A 17,131-nucleotide genomic window follows, 5' to 3' on the forward strand; every position below is an offset into this window, starting at 1 on the left:
AGACTCCGGGGCCCCTAACCCCAACCTCGGCACCTGTGGGGCTCTGCCCGTGTGCCCTCCCACGACGGGTCCCCTCTGGGGCACCTGCCCCGCTGCCAGCGCCCCACCGGGGAGCACACTCTATCAGAATCCACACCCCCGTCTCAGCCCCTGACACACTCTCCATCCTATGTGAAGAGGCTGGGGGCTCCGTGAGGATCACACCTTCTTTAAAGGCCCAGGTGGCATTACGGCCAATTACAGTCTTCCTGGGCCATTCGCAGGGGAAACACGTGACCTTCAAGTCCTCTCCCTGCACAGTTAATCAGCAACCCTGCACTGAGCCGGCACCGGCTTTGCACATCAGACGGTCGTAGCGGCAACAAAGAAACGTGCTTCTGAAGGACAAGTGAGAGTCAGGACGGTCATTCCGCACGTAAACCCTCAGCTGCCCGCACAGCCGGGTACCTCGTACCACACCAGCGCACAGACAGGCTCAGACGCTGGAGAACCCGCGCCCGGAGCTTGCTGCCGACGTGAACACGCCCAGACAGGCTCTATCTTTCCGACACACAAGCGCCACGGGCTCCTGCCCCTGAGTGAAATGTTTCACAAACCTGAGAATTCTGGAATCCTCTCACCAGCACAGAGGATCCTGAGCCCCACTTAGAGCCCACCGTACTCAGCCGTGAAGGGCGGGAAACGTGCCCAGGAGCCCCAGGCACTGTGAACGCACCCCCGCGACTGTGTTCTATTATCAACGACCCTGCTGAGAATCCAGGGGCTCTGTGGGGGGAGAGCAAGCCCCCGGGGGGACCCCCGATCACCCGACTGCTGGGAGGAGCCAGTTAAGGGGGGGGCGAAATCCACCCCCTGCGAGAATTCACTCAACTTCCTGCCGCCCCCCGGAGTCCCCGCTGCCCCGAGCCGGCCCTGAGCCCAGGCAGCCTCCCCCAGGTCGCGCCCCACAGACCTGCAGAGACGAAGGACTTGGTCCTGATGAAGGAGCGGCCCCGCTTCACCACAGCCTTCGTCTTCTCCAGGCCATCCTTGGTGCCCTCCTTGGCGGCCTTCACGAGCTTCTGCATCTGTGGGGAAGGGAGGCCGGGTAAGGGTGGGATGACTTGGTAAAACCTCCTTGTTGCTTTTACTCCATTTTAAAAGAATACTGTCAAGTAGTTTGCTCTTGAAACATCATCTGAAATTAGCTTTTTGATCTGGGAGAGCTTTCTTGGCTGTTGTGAAAGTATGTGTGTGTGTGTGTGTGTGTGTGTGTGTGTGTGTGTGTGTGGTTTGGGGCTGTTTGGTTTTTATTTTGCTGGTTAAAAAAAAGAAGGAAAAACAAATTTACAAACAGAGCCCTTCCTTAACATAGTTTTAAAAAAGTCTCCTGCTGTGTTTAAGTCAGTCTTCGTTTTTATTACAAACACTTGCAAAGGGCTTTGCAGAAGCCGAGTGCAGAGAGCTGAGGCTACAGGTGTGAACAGTTTGCCCAAGGTCAACGGACAGACGGCAGGAAACAGTGGAGCCCCTGGCTGGAGACCCGCCAGCCGGCTCAGCCGCTGGACACTCCCCAGCCTCCCCCGGGCTCCCCCCTGGAGGCCGGTCCAGCGGCTCACGGGCCTTTCGTACTGATGGTCGCAGGAATGGCCAGATGTTGAGACCTGCTGGGATACAGGCAGAGGGATGGCCCGCGGGAGGAGTCGGCAGACCCCCTCCTCCGCGGAGACTGAAGGGTTGGAAAGACCGCCGGCCCCCACAGGGGAGTTTGTCCATCCCGGTTCCCTCAAGCCAGGTTCCTGGCATAACACTTAGACTGGCCATTGGTGCCAAAAGCTTCCAATGATGTGCTTTGGCATTTCACCCCCATTTCTTATCCTTAGACTCTAACGTCTGAGATATTGGCCACTGGGTACGGAGCGACTGATCCTTTAGAGAAAACCCAGATGGCCTCTTATGACACAAGCCAACACCCTTCGGGTCTGTCTAGGTGCCGGCCTCCCCGCCCTCCTGCGATCCTCCCCTGAGGGAGAGGCTTCTACACCCGCCCGCTCCCCTCCAGGGCTTCGCCTGGCCTCCCTCCGGCGGCCCTTTCTACGGGGCCACTGCCCGGTTGCGCGTTTGCACAGAACGGCGCCGGCTGAGGGGCTCTCGGGGGCTGAGTGTGCACCCTGGACTCGGGAGCTGTGCCCCTGGGGGGTTCCCACTCGAGGAGCCTGCAGCCTGGTGCCGGACACTTGTAACTCCAGCCCGAGTGACTCTGCAATTCCTCGCTGTCCCAGCGCCTTAGGCTGCGTCCCTGAGGATGTGCCCCTGGCCCACCACCCACCTCGACGGACACCAGATCCAAGTCACACTGCCTGGCTGACCCCGACTCGGACACCCAGCCACTCACCACCGCCCTACCCGCCAGGTTAAACGCGGCAAAGCCACTCTGCCTGCTCCGACTCCTGTATCCCTTCATCCAAACGTGGCTTCGTCTGCTGACAACCCTGGATAGCAGCCCGCTGTCCCCGCTTCTCCGCAGCCACCGCTGGCGCCTCGCGCTGCCTGTGCGCCCCTGCCTGCCCGGCTGCCGGGCGCCCCTCCTTAGCTGCCTACCCCCTCATCGTCCAGATCCCGCCGCCCAGACCCGGGCTGCACACGCTGTCCATGCTCCCTCCAAGGAGTCAGAGAATTAGGGACAGACAGATGGCCAGGGAGCCTGCAGGGGGCCGAGCCCCGGCTCCAGGTGAAGCCACACAGGTGCCTGGTTCCGGGCGGAGGGAACGGCCGCCCAGGGTCGCACAGCTGCAGCAACACGCCAGGCCCTGCTTCTCCTGCAGAGGACGGCAGCGCGTAGCCGGCCCCAGACGAGTCACCCTACCTGCTCCTTGCCGCTCTGCCGCCGTCTGATCGTGCACATTCCCCTCTCTTTGCTGAGCTGGCCTGCCTCGTACCCCTCCCTGGACCACCCGGCCCTGTGCTCCCTGGAACCCCCCGCCACCCCGGCCTCCAGATTATCCCAGGGGCTCCGCCTGTTTCCTGCACGGAACCAGCCCAACGCTGTGCTGGAGGAGATGCCATGATTCCGGGGGCTTCGCTCCCGCACCGAAAAGCGTGGAACAGAGCTGTGATGTTCCAGAGACGTTTCTGAGTGAACACCTGCCTCAGGTGCCTTTCAACACGTGTGAACAAATCACAAACGTCAGAAGGACGAAGATCCCAGTGAAGGAAAGGTTACTTGACAGTTCCCTTTTAAAACATCTCAAACAGTGGACACCACGACACTCACAGCCAGCAGTTCTCAACTTTGTGGTCTCAGGAGCCCTTCACACTCAGAAAAGTCATCGAGCAGCCCAGACGGTTCTGGTTTGCCGGCTTTATCTATGTTACACTACGTAAGGAGTTAAAATCGAGAAAAATGTTGAATATTTTTGTTAATATTCATTTAAAAAATATTTAACCTATGACATTTTGTCTCAGGTAACGTTTTATGAAAAATTACTACATTTTCGAAAACAACAAAAAAAAGTGCATTGTTTTGCACTTGGGGGAACCTGCCTCGCGTCTGGCGTGGAGACGGCGGATCCCACGTCCCAGCAGGCGTGGGTCACGCCCTGGGGCCTCCGTCCACACGTTGGGGGATGGAGGGGGACAGAGGCGAAGGATGCCCCGGAATTGACAGGAACTCGCCACTGCCCGGGTGGCCCTGGGGTTCCCTGGACCGCACCGTGAGAACCACCACCCCGGCAGAACTGGCCAGCTCTGGGGCTGAGTTTTCTCGTTAAAGGACAGTCTGTTTTTTGCAGAAGCGTTTTCAGCGTGAACCACACTACCTTCAGTTCATGTTTGTGCTTTAGCTGCTGAATCTCTACCGCGCCCACCGCGTTTGCCACCAAATGTCTCATCTTTTTCTCATAGTGCTCCTTTAAGCGGGTTAGGTCATGGGAAAGCTACAGTACAAAGAGATACAAGCTTTTCACAACACGCTCTTTCCGGTGCTTTGAGACAATCTTACATTGAAAGGGCTTGAGCAGCGTCTGGTGGGTGATGTTCACGCACCAAGGTCCTACTGCCCCGGGCCCCCCCTCCTAGCCCACCGGCTCTCGAGAAATAAACACATGAGTGAGGAAAACACATCATCAGAAGACAGACTCCAGGTGAGCCAGACTGGAGACTCTTCTATGCTAAACAAGAGAAAGTAAATGCACAGAAATATGTGGGTACCGTCACGCCTTTACGTTTTGGTGAAATTAAAATGATCAAAAATGTAGAAATATATATAATATTATTCCGTTGTGTCAGCACCAAAGCAAAAGAAGCTTGAATTCAAGATTGTATTGATGGGGGAAATGATTTGGGGATGACCACGTAGATTTTTAAGTCTCCAAACTGACATAACTTTCTCTGCAGCCCACGGGGATGGGGTGAAATCTTGTAATTCAGTCCTCACGTGATCACGAACGTCTCCAATATGCAAACCGAGGCCCCTGCTCCTTAGTGAGTGTTTCCCATGTCAACCCAGACAAGGACACCTCAGCAATTTTTTTTATAAAATCTGAGACTATGAGGGGAGTCTGAAACGACTTACAGTGTCATCTTGGCAGCTTCTGAAATACGACTTTTTAAACTAGGAAACTTGGTACTCCTTAGAGCTGCCCTCGGGACGCTGCCCCACAGGACGGACGCGTGCTGGACCTGGTGAGGACTCTGCACTCGTGGCCGCCCGGGGCTGGCCCTCCACCGTCTCTGCTGCTGGGCCGCCCGGCCTCCTCTATCAGCATTGCTGGGGGTGCATCTGGGAACACGGGTCCAGCTGGGCGGCCAAGAGGGCGGAGTGTCCACTAAGTAATCGTGCCCACGGCTCAGGGGCCATCGCCTGACCAGCCCAGTTTGCACGTCATCCGCCAGGCCTGCTGAAGTCGAAATTTACGAGCGTTTTAACCGCTCTCCAAGGCCCCACTGGGTGCCCCATCCTGCTGAAATCAGGCCCCAGTGCCGTATTTAAAATCTCCATTTAAACCTGGAATGTTGGACTCGGCTACAACAAGCCAAGCGTCACCTTAGTTACCAGCTCTGTTTAAAATTACAGCTGTAGCTTCATTCGCTGGTTAAGTCGCAGCTGTAATAACTCTGGTGACAGAGACAGCTAAGTTCTGGGGAAGCTTGTTAATGATATTGAGTAGCTGGGTTGACCACCACCAACTGGCAGAGTCTTCCTGAGTTTCAGGACAAGATTACAGACTATGCGAACCCTATGCGCCCGTAGTAATCTGTAAGCCGCACCGACGTGGAGGCCACGTCCAGGGGCCCATCGGCCTGGTTACGGGGGTGCAGGCAGGGGGAGGCGTAACTGATCGATCCTGCCCTGACTTATCGATTCTGCTGTGATGACGAGGCACTAGCCACAGCCTCCACCAGCGTGCAGCCTGCATCTAGACCTCACACAGAAAGGACATGGAGCGTGCTGACGTGACCGTGGACGGCAGTGTGAATCACCCTTTTACCAACAGCCAAAACACCCAACGACAAGAGTATTCAGGGTGGCCAGTCACCCCTGGACACCGGACACCTCAGTGGGGTGATTTCCCTCAGCAGGGCCTCTCTCAGGTCCCCACCCTACAATCTCCAGCCCTGGAATCCACTCCTGCAACCTGGAGCTTCTCCCCGGACCCTCGTCTCGGGAGCTTCACACACACACACTTCCTCCCTTTAAGGGTGCTCCTGGGCAGCTCAGCCGCTTTCGTCCTATAACATCCTTTTGTAACGTGTTCTATTTTTATATCTTCCTGTTCGTGTTGAGAACACTGAGGTTCAAAACAGCCCGTAAAGGACAGCAGGGCTGTGCTGTGTCCCACCCGGCCAGGCTCCATCCATGCAGCGGGCTGGGCACAGACAGCATTATGTGTACACAACACAAATATCCAGGGAATGCTTACTTACGTAAGTTATTCAAGATAGCCAACTCGCTTAGGGCCTTTGGAGGGATTTAGTTTATATAAATTTAATTTTCCCATCCTGCCGAGATTCTATTACGTGAACTAAGGGGAGTCTTCTCTTTTGCCAACATCTAGTGCTTTTCTCAAAGTACATATCAACAGCTTAAAAAACGACAGTTTAAAATAGTATGTGAATGAAAATGACATCTTACAGTCCCGTCCACATGTCCACGTGAGAACGTTTTCTCTCTCAGGCACACACACTGGACACGTACTTGCTTTTTGTGGTCGCTGCGCAGGAAGGACTGGGGGACCCCGTTTCTGCTCTCCGAGTCGCTCTGTTCCTCGTAGCTCTCAAATTCGCTCGAACTCCACCCGTACTCCAGAGAGCTGTTTCCACCTTCATCACCAACATCATCATAAATCATTTCATCTGAATGCATAAATGCCAAAAGGAAATTTAAAACGTAGACCCTCACTGGCTCTTGTTCTGTCTGTGCACGTTCATCATCTGACCACGTCGTTGGGGGCTGGCACCTCAGAAAAGCTTGGAGGAACGGAACCTCAGGTGTGGCCGCCCCCGGAAAGGCGCTAGACTGATGGGCGTGGGGTGACAAAGCTCTGATAACCCCCCAGCCCCATCCACGTCCTGAGGACCACTGGTCTATGAGAAGCCACCACAATTATACCAAATGATGTCTTGCCCATAGAGAACTTCTGACAAAGGAAAGTTTTTCTTTAGATAAATGTATGGAATAGAAACAGATTAGACATACAGACAGATTAACAGATCACAAACAGATGGATGACAGAGATATTCAAATATGAATGCAAGTGAAGCTTACTGCAAACAACTATAATTTTTGCTTTTGTGCTAAAACTAGCCCACAGTACCTATAACCTGTTACTGTATTTAAATATCTTCATCACATCAGTCATCTTAGAATTAGTGAAGAGCACATCTGTTTACACCGCCAGATACAAGGCCAAAGGCACTGCCTGCAGAGGGGACACACCGGTCTAACAGAACATTTGTCACCTTCGGCAGGGGCACCGCCAGCCCACCTTTTGTTGCCGTTTGGTTTTTGAGACCCCAGATCAGCCCATCTGCGCTGGGAAAGGTCTACCAGGGAGGATCAATTACTCAAAAATGCATTTCAAACTTGGTTTTACAGCAACCTGCCTTTAGTCTCCACGTTATTTGCAGCAGGTACTTAAATAACTACCCCGGAGCACACTTATTCTAAGGACCTGGCTGGTTTATGTAGAAAGGGGGCCGAAGGTAAGCACGGGTCTCCTGTCATGTAGGAATCTCGGGAGGAGGCCTCCGTTAGCTGAGGCCCTAACGGTGCTGGGGACCTGACAGCGTCCAAAGCATTTGTGGGATGAATAAATGAATGCACGCTTTTAATTAGGAAGTTTGCTGTCAGTTTTAAGAACACGTCTTCTATTAGGCTGGGAAAGTTCCCTCCTATCAGGAGTTTTTAACACTGGAAGGCATGGTACCAAGTACCTTCTAAGCGTGTATCAGGATGAGCGTGTGGTTTGTGTTATTCGCCTGGTTCTGTGGGAAATGACATCTAAAGAACCAGCCAATGTTGAAAGATACCTGAACTCTGGAGACAAAGCTCCAGGGTTAGGATGGGCTTTGGCTTGTTTGCTGAGATGCTGCCAGACGTGGTTTCCTGACATTTCATTTGGGGTGTTCTGCATCACGCCTTTCGGGCAAAGGGGGCTCTAAGTTTGTGCTAACACCCTCAGGGGGATGAGAGGGGGTCAGTTCACTTGCTCACTACTCTTTCCTGCCTTCTATGGGGTTCAGTACCCTTTTCCTTGAACTATTCCTCGAGGGTCTACAAGCGGTGAAGCTCTCCAACCTGCGTCTGAGGTCGCCCATTTCTCTCTTGTTCAAGGACAAGACTTGGGCTGGATGTGAAGATGCGGGCTGGAACCGAGCTTTCTTCAGCACTTGGGGAACATTATCCTGCTGTGTCCCAGCCTGTCGAGAAGTTGCAGTTCCTCCCGGGTGACTGCGCCCTCGCTCCTGCTGCTGTTAAGATATGCACAGTGGGCTGTGCTCGGCAGTTGGAATTGTACACGCCTCGTGGCGGATTCATGCTCAACCTGCTTTGAATTCGTATTTCTACAACCCGGGAACTTACATCTGTAATTCTGGAAAATTCTTAGTAATTCCTTCCTCCATGACTTCCTGTATATCATTTATTAGAGACATGCTGGCCCTTCAAGCCTCCATGTTTCTTCCCTTTCCATTCATATTTTTCCCATCTTTAACTCCTCCTGTTTCTTTTCAGGGTAACTGAGAAAATTACCCTACCTTGAGGGCTGGGATATAAACACGTGCACACACAAAATTGTAGCGCACAACATCGGTGAGACACCGTAAGCTTACAAAACGTGATTACAGACACACAGAGCTGTGCACCTAAGGTTTCTGCCTGCCCGCCTACATCCAGAGGGAATGACGGTAAACTGCATCTCATAAAACTCCACCCCAGACAAAAATCAAACCTGGCTCAGAGTCTGAATTTTCTCTTGGCACGTCATCATAAATGGCTTCTTCCGGATCTGGAAGAAAAGGAAGGGGAACTTTAAAAACCGGCCCCGACCCAGGGAGAGCGTCCTGCACTTCACGGAGCTACAGACTCCTGTGATGCTACGGCTACTCGAGAAGTTAATGTTACGATAAGGATGACTCGTGGGGCCTTACCAAAGCGTGAGCACTGTTTTTAGGGCAGAACACTTCCTTGGGATGGAAGGACACGTCTAAATGACGTGGTTGTGAAATGTATCCAACAGGAGTTTTACGGTCTCCAAGCCAATTTATTCCATTATTTTGCATTCAATTACACGTCTCTACACGGCTCTTTATAAACATTTTTAACCTTTTGCAGTTGATGTGTTCTGATACACAAAAATTACAAAGGTGGCGTGCAGTCTCAGAAACAAAGGGACAGCTTCACTGCTGCTGTCGGGTAGGAAGCTTCAAAATCAACCGATGGCTTCATCTCATTTTTCACCCCTGCAGTTGAAACGTGGCCACACGCGCGTATAAAAATGCTGAGCTTTGAGGACAAAACCTCTCAAACTGCATTACGTGAAACGTTAGCATCCTAGGAAACTGTAAGGTGTTTTCTTTAAAAAAAAAAAAAAGGAGGGATCCTCCACGGGCAGATACTCCGTGTGCGTGTCAGTGGTCCTACAGGAGAGCAATGGGGTTTGAAGTTCATGCACATATTCGTAAGAGCTCCATGCTCTACAGGGAAGCCAACCAAACTATAGGGTCCTCCATCCTGGAACCCACGAAGGTGACTGGTTACTAACCAACGCAAGCCAAAATGACATAAATACAGCCTCGCCCTCCTCTGACGTGCGGCCACCGTCCCCTCCCCACATTCCCAGGACCCAGCTTCTTCTCGTGCTGCGCTCAAGCTCCCACGTCAGAGAGGCTTGCTGTCCCGGAATAATGTTTCTCGACTGTGACCACGGTATTTGCAGCCCCGTTAGACAGTGCGGGGGCTGCCGATGCACAGACCTTACTTTCAAATACAGCTGTTCTGCTAATAAAAGCGAGTCATGGGGCTTCCCTGGTGGCGCAGGGGTTGAGAGTCCGCCTGCCGATGCAGGGGACGCGGGTTCGTGTCCCGGTCCGGGAAGCTCCCACGTACCGCGGAGCGGCTGGGTCCGTGAGCCGTGGCCGCTGAGCCTGTGCGTCCGGAGCCTGTGCTCCGCAACGGGAGAGGCCGCAACAGTGAGAGGCCCGCGTACCGCCAAAAAAAAAAAAACGAGTCATGGGAGAACGTCAGATTTTACTTGGGAAATAAAACTGCTTGAGGATACTGAGGTGACAACTGAATCCCGTAATGATCCAGAGGCGACAGCCCCTAGTAGAAGCATCTACTTATGCTGAGTTGTTTGTTTTCGCAATGTCATAATTAAAACCAGAATGGAACATTCCAGGGGAGGATTTAGTGATTAGGAGATTAAGATGGTTCTACCCTGTAAGTCAATCATATAAGATGACTACACAGAAATCAGTGAGCCAGTGGACAGTAAAAGGGATAATTAGAAAAGTCTCACTTTAAAAAAAATAATAAAGGACAAAATTAGCTCTGCTTTCTACACCACACGTGGAACGGAAGGTCTGCTGTACCATCTGGTCAGTGGCCTGGCTTAAGCATCCAGCACTCCCTCTTTAAAATGGCACCATGAGAAATCATCTCATTGGGGATCACAAGAAACAATGCCTTGTTAAGGCCTCAGTCCCCAAATCTCTAACTTTTATGACAAAAACCAAGACCTGTACTAGAAAGAATCAATCAGGAAGAGGGAGATGCTGGGATGCAGACAGCAGAGATGATCTGATGGGAGACAAAGTGACAGCTTCACGGGGCCCTGGGGAAGCATCTACACAGTCAGCTCTGGTCAGTACTTCAGGTGAATGGACACAGGACAGGAGAATAACTGGCTGAGGCTGACAAATACACACTGTCCCCAGGGGGCTCAGGGGTGGCCCTCCAGGCTCCCGGCGGCCGTGGTACTCACTTTCCATCCAGGCTGTATTGGCCGGATCTGCAACCCACCGGGCGAGGGCACTGTCCTCCTTATGGACTGGACCTTCACTTAAAGAAAACACACCAGAACATCAGGATGTTGAGAATCCCTCCAGTGATTAAAAAGTCACTGTGCGTGCAAATTGGGCACTTTCCCAGGTAGCATTACAGGATACACCAGGTTCAAGATTTCCTCCACAACCATGTATAAATAAGTGCATTTGAATGCCTACCACACACACACCACATGTCTAGCACAGCATCCAGTGCAACAAGACATGAAGAAATGCAGTCCCTGTCCCAAGAGGCCTGACTCGTCCTCCTGTTTCTCAGATCTTGCAGAGGGTCCACTATGTGCCCCAAACGATGCTGGGTTGTACGGACACACCCAAGTGAGACTTGGGCCTCTCAGTTCCAGCAACAGGGCAGACTTCAGTACAGCACTTTCAATATTGGATAGAAAAACCAGGCAGGAGATCAATAAGGAAACAGAGGATGTAAACAGCACTACCGACCAACTGGACCCACCAGACCTCTACAGAACACACCCCCCACCAGGCTTAACAGCTACAATTATAAAACTCTCAGAAGTAAAGGATGAAAAAGCTTCAGGACATTGGTCTTGCCAATGATTTATTGGACAGGACACCAAAAACACAGGAAATAATATGAAAAAATAGATAAACTGGGCTTCAACAAAATTAAAAACTTTTGTGCCTCAAAGGACACTACCAAGAGAATGAAAAGACAACCCACAGAAAGGGAGAAAATTCATGAATCACTTATCTGATAGGGGTTTAATATTGAGACTATATAAAAAAATACCTACAACAAGGGCTTCCCTGGTGGCGCAGTGGTTGAGAGTCCGCCTGCCGATGCAGGGGACCCGGGTTCGTGCCCCAGTCAGGGAAGATCCCGCATGCCGCGGAGCGGCTGGGCCCATGAGCCATGGCCGCTGGGCCTGCGCGTCCAGAGCCTGTGCTCCGCAACGGGAGAGGCCACAACAGTGAGAGGCCCACGTACCGCAGAAAAAAAAAACCAAAAAACCTACAATCCAACAACAACAAACCCAATTCAAAAATGGGCAAAAGGACTTGAATAACATTTCTCCAAAGAAGACATGCAAATGGCCAATAAGCACGTGAAAAGATGCTCAACATCATTAGTCATCAAGGAAACACAAATCAAAACCACCACGAGGTACCACTTCACACTCACCAGGATGGCGATGATTTTAAAAAGCAGGAAATACGTTTAGTAAGCTTGGAAAAATTGGAGCCCTCACACAGCTGGTGGGAGTGTAAAATGGTGCAGCTGTGACGGAAAAAAGTTTGGCTGCTCCTCAGAAAATTAAACATAGGATTACTGTGTGATCCAGCAATTCCACTCCTAGGTATGTACCCAAAGGAATTGAGAGCAGGGACCTGAACAGATACCTGTATGCCAACGTTCACAGCAGCGTTATTTACAGTAGCCAAAAGGTGGAAATGACCAAGTGTCCATCAGTAGATGGGTAGATAAACAAAATGTGGTATATACACACAATGGAATATTACTGAGCCTTAAACAGGAAGGAAATTCCAACATACACTGCAATACGGATGAACCTGGAAAACATGATGCTGAGTGAAATGAACCAGACACAAAAGGACAAATACTGTACAATTCCAATTATATGAGTTACCTAGAGTAGGCAAATTCATAGAGACGGAATGCAGAATAAAGGTTACAGGAGCTGGGAAGAGGGGGGATTGTGGGTAGGGTTTCTGTTCGAGATGATGAAAAAGTTTCAAACGTAGATAGTGGTGATGGTTGCACAACAATGTAAATGTATTTAATGCCACCAGATTTTAAACTTTAAAATGGTTAAAATGGCAAATTTTATGGTATATATATTTGTCACAATTTTAAAATGAATAATGCAATATACCAAAAACCAGAATGGTCCGCTTTAAATAAGTGAAATGTACTATGGTATGGGAATTATAACTCCATAGAGCCGTTTAAAAACAAAAAAATAAGCACACCTACCATGCACCAAGCATGTTCCCATGCTAGGTGGTAGGTGCTCTAAGACTTGGTAAAACCTGGTCTTTGTCTTTGAAGAATTCAATCTAGTAGCAGAAAGGGACACAGAAATAACAGTGAGAGCACAAAGCCATCAGTTAGAATGGAGGTGTGTGCACAGAGCTCTGGAAGCACAGAGGAGGACAGTTTCATGAAACGAGACATTTAAGCTGGGTTTTGAAGGGTGAGTAAGAGTTTGCCTAGGGGAGGGGATTTTCCTGGGAATTTCGAGCAGATGCAACAGCATTTGTGAAGGCAAGTGGCATGAAAGAAAGGCTTATAATCAAGTCAGTTTCAAGAATTTTAGATGAAAGCTGGGTTAGACAAAGTTAAAGATCCTTTCTCCCCCTCGGGATTCTGAGAACCTTTACAAGGTTAAGTACTCTGAACGTCTCTGGCAGGGAGACGGGAGTGGTGCGTCATCCAGCTCTCTGTGGCTGTGGACCCGCAGTTTTCTCTTTTTCTGCAAAGCATAATGTTAACGTCTTAAAGAGTCCTGGTGTTTACGAAGACCCGATCTGGGGTCCCTGGGCTAGAGGGCAGAGGGTACGGAGGACAGAAAGACCACGGGGCGGGGGAGGGGCCTGGGCAGTAAGAGCCTCGGAATCACTGCGCACGACATTTCAGGAGAAGGTCAGGGACTCAGAACATCCGTGGAAAATTAGTAAAGATACCTGTTTGTTGGATCCTCAGAACTCAAGGAATTCAACTGGCTGTCTTCTGCTCCTTCCTGTGTCTCTGCCAGGAAAGAGAAAAAGTTCACACTGTTTTACGCCTGAAAGAAATGTCGAGGAAGTTGCTTTTTATCCTCAAAATGGTTTCATATTTTCCTTTCTTATCAACGAGAGGTTTACCTTATTGTAAAGATGATCAACTGATAGATTTAAGATTTTCAGTTTTTAGATCAAACGTATTCAAAATAGGATTATAATGAAGAGTGACACCCAAAGGTCTTATGAAACAACCTGAAATAAAACGGTGCCCAAAGAAACCAAGCTAGAGCAACACCCTAATTATCTCCTGTTTCTTAAGTTCTCATGGGAATTTGCAATTGTGATTTACTTGAAAATGTGTCTACATGACAAGCTCAAAAGATTCTCAAGGAAGAAGTACTGAAGTTGGTGATATCTGACAACCAAACTCCCTGTTTTCCTCAACTGTCTTAACTGGGAAGGAAAGAACCCTCTGACTGAAATTTCACACAGATATGTCCTGATCATGCTTCTGTGACGCCAATGTCCTCGGGGCTACTCCTGCCCATCAGGACGTCCACACCTGGGACAGTCCTCACGGTGTGTCCCAGCACAGAACATGGAAGCAGAGCAGGTGAGAGAAGGGAAAACTCAGCCGAGATGCCTTTACTGGGCTCATTCTGAACAGAACCGACGGCACTTCTCCAGAGGAGGGATGGTTCGTGTCTTCAGCTGCCCTCCTGACCTGGACGTGCGGGGGGTGGGAGGTGAGGAGGGAGTGGCAACCGCCCACGGGCTTCGGCCGGGACAACGGTGAGCTGCACACTCGGGCCCTGGCTGCTCCCACAAAGCACTGCAGTCTGCGCGGCTTATGGACACTAGCCTGGAGGCTGGACGTGCAAGGTCAAGGCGCTGGCAGGTGCAGTGTCTGCTGAGGTCCCTTCCTGGTTCATAGACCATCTTCTCTCTGTGTCCTCACTTGGAGGAAGGGCTGGGGGCTCTCTGGGGTCCTTTATCAGGGCCCTGAACCTATGCGTGGGGGTCCATCCTCATGACCTCATCACTCCTGACACCGTCGCCTTGGGGGTTAGGTTTCAACATGTGACTTTCGGGGAGACACTCACTCTCCCTTCAAACCTAAAAACTGAAGCCCTGCAGAAACAGGTGATGCTGAAGCAATGCAGCCAAGGGGCATCTGCGAAGACAACGGGAGGCGGCTGCCTAAACCACGTCCTCGGAGCTACACGCCTGCTTCTTCCCGCTAAGTGGAGGTGAAAGCCGTGACTCACTGAACCAAAACCCCAGTCACGGAGCTGGGCCCCCTCAGCACCCCGGCCCCCGACAGCCAATATCACAGGTACGGGCACAGGCTCCCTGCACCTGCCCGGCTTCCTGAGGAACCTCCTGATTCTCCCGACTCCTGCCCCTCTCCCGGGTCCTCAGTGTGCCTGCTACACACGCATGCACACGCACACACATGCCCCAGGTGTGCAGTCTGCCCTGAGAGACGGAGAGCACCTTCTGCCCTCCCCCCCAAGCCCCCTGCCCGCGAGGTGAGGCACAGGTGTGGCAGCGCTACCTGCGGGGCCCGCGGGGGTGAGGGCAGGGCTGGAGTAGGCAGGCAGCAGCAGGGGCAGGCCGGAGGGCACGGCGTAGCCGCAGGGCACAGGTACCGAGTACCCGCTGGGCACATGCAGGCCCCCGCCCTCCCCCTCGGCCTCCGGGTCTGGAGGCGGCGGCTGGTCCTCATGGAGGGGTGTGATGTCGATGACGGAGTAGGGGTTGACTCTCGTCGGGACCCCGGGTCTCAGTGGTTCCGCCAGGGCGTCTGTGTCCGCTCCCGTGCCATTTTCATGTCCTGAGGGTGAGAGGAGACCGTGGCAGACACCCGGCCGTCAAGGGCACGGCCGACACGCCCCAGGCCTGGAAGCACTGTCCTTCGGGGCATCGGTGGGGTCAGCGCAACCTTGGAGGAGGAGCACGCAGCCTGGCTGAGCCCAGGGAGGCTCCTCCAATGAGGCGAATGGGTGACAAGCTGCCAGAAGTGGAGGGGTCACTAACCACGTGGAGAGGTGGTGACGGTCCCAACCAGACCATCGGTGAGTGAATAAAAGTCACCAACTCCACCCCCAAATTTTAAAATATAAATTAAACGTCTACATTTCATCTCAAATGGCATTATTTTGAAAAAATGTTTTATGCAACACAGTGACAAACTGGTGAGGCCATTTTTATTAGAAAATAACAATACCTGTTTCCTCCAAAATATAAATAGAAAGGTAGGTAGACAAGACTGAAAATCACGGAAAATAGAAAACAAATAAGAGAATCTCGGCCAAACTTGAGTTAAGTCATTTCAGTTCACATCGTATCACAGAAACATCACACATCTCGGGCTCCCGGACCCCACCTTCCCCAGGACGTTCCAACCCACAGGTGGGCCGGCTGGTCCCTGGGAGGCCCGAGGACGCACCTGATCCGGCTGCGGTGTTGGTGGCGGGGATGGTGGTGTTGGAGGCGGGGCTGTCTGCTCCCGTGTCCCTGGCCTCGGGGGCACCCGGAGCCCGTCTGTCTGCTTCTGGAGCTTCATCTACGCCGTCGAGATCCAGCTGTTCCCCCTCCTCTTCCTCATTGTTGTTAGTGTCGTACTTGACTTCATTCTCTGAAGTTTAAGGTAACGTAAACCACAGTGTTAGCGTTACCGGGAAAACGGCTTCCACGCTCCTAAACACACCACAGCCAAAGTCAGCCAGCGATGAGCACCCAGATGGGCACCTGGAGGTGCTGGCGGCGCCAGGACACGCCCTCCCCGCATCCCCCGCCGGGCTGGCCCACTGACTTTTTTTTTTTTTTTTGCGGTACGCGGGCCTCTCACTGTTGCGGCCTCTCCCGTTGCGGAGCACAAGCTCCGGATGCGCAGGCCCAGCGGCCATGGCTCACAGGCCCAGCCGCTCCACGGCATGTGGGATCTTCCCGGACCGGGGCACGAACCCGCGTCCCCTGCATCGGCAGGCGGACTCTCAACCACTGCGCCACCAGGGAAGCCCTGACCCACTGCCTTTCTACTGGGGAGAGTTCGTGCCATCAGGCTTTGGGGCAGCGATCTGGCTTTCCTCTCAAAAGGACCCACAACTCACAGTCTGGAAAGAAAAAAGGAGAGACAGAAAGGAAGAGAAAAAGCACTTCCCACACTTTACACCTGGACTGAGAACCCCATTCGTAAAAATCAACTTGGAATAACATTAAATAAACCACCAGGCGAGGAGCAACGTGTAACTCAGCAGTTCCTACACAATCAGTATAATGATTTCATCCCTTCTGTTCATCCCGGCGGGCTGCGTACCGTCCTCACGGTTAAAATCCACAGCTGTGAGCTACCTGTGTCACCCTCGTCATGAGAATTCTTTCCAACACTGCTTTCTTTGGGGGAAAGTGAGAGGGGATGCAAGGGTTTGCTGATATAAGAGTTTTTACATAACAAGCAATAAGATCCCTCATGCAGACTTTTAAAAGAAAAAAAAAAAAGTCAGTTGAATTTAAAGGATCAGAACATTGTTCCTGCCATAATCTCAAATCACTAGGGGGTGACTTTCTTTAAAAATCCTTTTCAGGAAAAAAAAATGCATATGCTGGAATTAAAATGTGAAATGGCATTAAAATCCTCTGTGTCTATCTGAGTTTTCTGTACATTATGTACATAAACACTAAATAAATTACACTTACAAATATTTTGTTCTAAAAAGAAATGGGTGAAGGTGGTCACGGGAGAGCCTGTGTCTCAGGTCCCACGGCTCACGTTTTGTTCTGTCCCCTCCCAGATATTTTAGAGCCTATTTAGTGCGAGATATTGTAAAGCTTTTTTCTAACAATTTTCATAAATTCACTTGTAGGTATATTTTAT

The 17,131-nt window shown here is 51.4% G+C and overlaps 1 protein-coding gene across 8 annotated transcripts in view; it reads right to left on the reverse strand.

The window, feature by feature from the left end:
• ARHGEF10 (Rho guanine nucleotide exchange factor 10) overlaps positions 1-17,131 on the reverse strand; it is an 88,945-nt gene that overhangs the window by 51,799 nt on the left and 20,015 nt on the right. For 6 of the 8 annotated variants that reach the window (XM_022570866.2, XM_089903595.1, XM_022570863.2 and 3 more), the window contains exons 3-10: positions 15,704-15,892; positions 14,810-15,088; positions 13,213-13,276; positions 10,464-10,540; positions 8,430-8,486; positions 6,176-6,333; positions 3,798-3,914; positions 953-1,067 (exon numbers count right to left, since the gene is read on the reverse strand). In XM_022570866.2, the coding sequence (XP_022426574.2) occupies positions 953-1,067; positions 3,798-3,914; positions 6,176-6,333; positions 8,430-8,486; positions 10,464-10,540; positions 13,213-13,276; positions 14,810-15,088; positions 15,704-15,892 (1,056 nt within the window). The remainder of the gene's footprint in view (positions 1-952; positions 1,068-3,797; positions 3,915-6,175; positions 6,334-8,429; positions 8,487-10,463; positions 10,541-13,212; positions 13,277-14,809; positions 15,089-15,703; positions 15,893-17,131) is intronic. The other 2 variants (XM_089903596.1, XM_089903597.1) reach the window with 1 other exon arrangement.

The sequence above is a fragment of the Delphinapterus leucas genome, chromosome 21 (genome assembly GCF_059928025.1).
Source record: "Delphinapterus leucas isolate spDelLeu-1000000601 "Yukka" chromosome 21, BTC_Dleu_Yukka2, whole genome shotgun sequence".
In the NCBI taxonomy this organism is placed as follows: domain Eukaryota; kingdom Metazoa; phylum Chordata; class Mammalia; order Artiodactyla; family Monodontidae; genus Delphinapterus; species Delphinapterus leucas.